The sequence below is a fragment of the Cebus imitator genome, unplaced genomic scaffold (assembly GCF_001604975.1).
Source record: "Cebus imitator isolate Cc_AM_T3 unplaced genomic scaffold, Cebus_imitator-1.0 Scaffold111, whole genome shotgun sequence".
NCBI lineage: Eukaryota > Metazoa > Chordata > Mammalia > Primates > Cebidae > Cebus > Cebus imitator.
In genome coordinates, this window is record NW_016107426.1 from 594,940 (window position 1) to 599,128 (window position 4,189).

A 4,189-nucleotide genomic window follows, 5' to 3' on the forward strand; every position below is an offset into this window, starting at 1 on the left:
TTTTTGCGACGGAGTTTTTCAATCTTGTCATCCAGGCTGGAGTGCAGTGGTTCAATCTCAGCTCACTGCAACCTCTGCCTCCTGGATTCAAGCAGTTCTCTTGCCTCAGCCCCCGCAAGTAGCTGGGATTACAGGTGCCTGCCACTACGCCCAGCTGATTTTTGTAGTTTTAGTAGAGACAGGGTTTCACCATGTTGGCCAGGCTGGTCTGGAACTCCTGACCTCAAATGATCTGTCTGCCTTGGCCTCCCAAAGTGCTGGGGTTACAGGCATGAGCCACCTTGCCCAGCCTCTAATACAAATTAAGATGTCCTGTAAATGTAAAACACACATCAAATTTTAAAGACTTGGTAAAAATATGAACGTAAAATCTCATTGCTGATTTAATTATATCAATTACATTGTTGGGGTGATAATATACAGATATATCGGTTAGGTAAAATATATTATTAAAATTAGTTTCACCCGTTTTACTTTACTTTTTAAAACACAGCTGCGGCTGGGTACAGTGGCTTACGCCTGTAATCCCAGCACTTTTGGAGGCCAAGGCAGGCAGATCACGAGGTCAGGAGTTTGAGACCAGCCTGGCCAACGTGGTGAAACCCTGACTCTACTAAAAATACAAAAATTAGCTGGGTGTAGTGGTACACGCCTGTAATCCCAGCTACTCAGGAGGCTAAGGCCCCAGAATTGCTTGAGCCCAGGAGGTGGAGGTTGCTGTGAGCCGAGATTGCGCCACTGCACTCCAACCTGGGCAATAGAGTGAGACTCTGCCACAATAAGTGAATGAATGAATGAATAAATAAATAAATAAATAAACATGGCTGCTACAAAATTTTAAATTCTGTATGTGGCTCATGTTATATTTTATCAGACAGCACTGGTCTGGATGAGATTTCTGAAACTGACTCATGAAATATGTATTAGTGCTCAATGAAACAGTTTGGAAGAACAGCACTATCCAGTAGAACTTGGGCAGTGATGTGAATGTTCCATATGTACACTGAACAACATGGTCACCACTGGCCACAGTGACTGTCGAACACTTAAAGTATGGCTAATTCTGAAATGGGAAAAGTTGAAATACGGAAAAATGGAACAGAATTTTAAATTTTATTTAATTTTAATTTAATTTTAAATAGCCACACAAGGCTAGTGGCTCATGTACAGGGACAATGACAGTCTAGAGGATTTATAGGATTTTTTTTTTTTTAAAGGAATTGTTTTATTCAAAGACTTGTGTATCTCAGACTCATGACCATGTTACAGACTTGTTAATTAGTTTAATATAAGTCTATAGATTTGTGTTTATTGTAATAATGATACCTGCAAAGTACCAGAGAAAGGATTTGTAGAATCAATTATTTATTGAGCCTTTAACTCTGTTGTGTATAGTTTCTAATATGCTGAATGCTTAGTGGATTCTAAGACACTGTGGACTAACCATGTTTTCATTGAAGTCTGGTTCCTTTTTTTTGCTTATGAGGGCTCTTCTGTGAAAGCCAGGCTCCTTTTGCAAAGTCTGAACAATGTGCTGCTTTGTTCAAGGATTTTCTCCTGAAAGGGAAACACATGCTTGTTAACAGATGATTATGATGATGATTTTTTTACTTTTAAACTTATGCTTTTGGCTTTACAAGAAATATGTACATATGTCCATACATACCTACACAGACTTAAAGTACCAGTATTATGTAATATTTATTTATTTTTGTATGTACACATACATTTGTAAGTATTGGTATGCATGTTCCTTTTTAATTAACAATCCAACTATCGTTTAACTTAACAATTAAAAATTATTAATTTATTATTGCTTCACAGTGAAAAACTGAATGTCATCATGTCTGGAATCAAGCGAACCATCAAAGAAACTGACCCTGATTACGAGGATGTATCTGTGGCCCTTCCAAATAAGCGGCATAAAGCAATTGAGAATTCAGGTAGAAATTGACCTGCCTTAGGAAATTATTTCTTTATTTCCATACGCCTCCACTGTAAGACTTATGGGAAGTAGAATGAAACGAATTTCCACAGTTGTGTATAATTTTGAAGGGGTTTGTGAGAGAGATTAGCCAAGGGGTCTATTTAATAGTAATACACCATGTGTGCCGTAAAAAGTGAAAGAAGAGCTGGCAGAAGGCTGATCAAGTAGACAGTGTAAGCGAGACAGGCTGTGAGTTTTAGCTGTCATTGTATGTTAGGTGTAATCATAAAGTCCATGATATGTATAAAGGTGTGGTGTAATCGTGAGATGATTATAGATGATACATGGATTAAGGTTTTCAATTTTAATAAGTAACATTTTAATGTGTCTAGAAAAAAGAATGATCTCATCAAACTTGTGGTTCCATAGCTACAAGGATAAAGCTAAAATTATTACTGTTTTTTTTTTTTTTTGAGACAGTTTCGCTCTTGTTGCCCAGCCTGGAATGCAGTGACGCAGTCTCGGCTCACTACAATCTCTGCCTCCTAGGTTCAAGCGATTCTCCTGTCTGCCTCCCAAGTAGCTGGGATTACAGGCATGCGCCACCCTGCCCAACTAATTTTGTATGTTTAGTAGTGACAGGGTTTCTCCATGTTGGTCAGGCTGGTCTCGAACTCCTGACCTCAGGTCATCCTCCCACGTTGGCCAAGTGCTGGGATTATGGGTGTGAGCCACCGTACCCGGCCAGCTAAAATTATTTATTTATTTATTTATTTATTTATTTTGAGACGGAGTTTCACTGTTGTTACCCAGGCTGGAGTGCAATGGCGCGATCTCGGCTCACTGCAACCTCCGCCTCCCGGGTTCAGGCAATTCTCCTGCCCCAGCCTCCTGAGTCGCTGGGATTACAGGCACGCGCCACCATGCCCAGCTAATTTTTTGTAGTTTTAGTAGAGACGGGGGTTTCACCATGTTGACCAGGATGGTCTCGATCTCTTGACCTCATGATCCACGCGCCTCGGCCTCCCACAGTGCTGGGATTACAGGCTTGAGCCACCGCGCCTGGCCTAAAATTATTTTTAAATGCTTACTTGTGTTAATTAAACGTGTCACATGGTTCTCAGATGTAGTAGGTATCTTGATGGCATATGAATGGTGGAAGATTAGGAAACATCAATCTAGTTCAGCCCCCGTACTTAGCAGATAGTGGGTAAATTAAGGTTTAGAGACATCAGATTACTTAGCTAACATCATATAAATAGTTGAAGAGCGAATCATTAACTGGGTGTCTGTAGTTCCTCAGAATGTCTTAAGCAAGCTAAAAAAAATTGCTAAATTTACGTTTTTAAAACAAATTATTACTGAACTTCATTAATGTTTATTTAAGTAATCTGCCTAAGTTAATACTTTTAGCAGGGTAAAGAAGATGTCACAGTCATAGCTAAGGTGTTGCAATTCCACAAAGATTTAGGATCTGTAGAGTGGAAATAGTGAAGAAAATTCCTATTCCTCTAAGAGCACCGAAGTCCCATGTATCCCAAAAAGTCTATGTAGAAGGAAAATTATTAAATCCAATCTCATATAATGAAAACATTTCACTGCAACTTTCCCCCTTCATTCAGCTGTAATTTTATTTGTGGGGAAATATCATTTCCTTTCAACAACAAGCCAAATAAATGTCAAAGTATTATGTAACTTAATTCATTACTCAAGAGCTTCACATGGTATAACTTTTTAAAATAAAAACAAGTATAGGGAAAAGTGATTGTTTTAATAACACTGTAACTCCAGTTTAAATTGAATCTAAGTTCCAAAATACCCCATTCAAGCTGGGGCAGTTTTTTTGTCTGTTACTGAGTGATAATATGCCATGCTTTTTCTTGCTGTCCGTACTGTACCTAATCCTGACCTTTTTTCCCCCTAAATTTTTCTCAGAGTAGATTTGGTGGGATGCTTCTCTTTGCATATGTTATTTTGTTTTGTTTCTGTCTTTTTTTGTTTGTTTTTACTTGTTCTGTGAAAGAGATAATGTAGAAGTGTTTCTTTTTGAGACGTTTATGGTATAAAAGTCTTCAGTGATTGTGTCTTCTGCTTTGTATATATAAGATGTGTATGTAGCCTAGAAATATTAGAAAATAACTCTTCCTCTAATATGAGAACTGTATTAGTCATTTACCTCTGCAGACGTAGCCACAAGAATGCTTATACCATTATTAATATTTTTTTTTTTTTTTTGAGACAGAGTGTTGCTCTGTTACCCAG

At 38.2% G+C, this 4,189-nt stretch overlaps 1 protein-coding gene across 8 annotated transcripts in view; it reads left to right on the forward strand.

Moving 5' to 3' along the window:
- YEATS2 (YEATS domain containing 2) overlaps positions 1-4,189 on the forward strand; it is a 103,871-nt gene that overhangs the window by 8,940 nt on the left and 90,742 nt on the right. For all 8 annotated transcript variants that reach the window (XM_017538305.2, XM_037741930.1, XM_037741931.1 and 5 more), the window contains exon 2: positions 1,825-1,943. In XM_017538305.2, coding sequence (XP_017393794.1) covers positions 1,844-1,943 — 100 coding nt within the window. In that variant the 5' untranslated portion in view covers positions 1,825-1,843. The remainder of the gene's footprint in view (positions 1-1,824; positions 1,944-4,189) is intronic.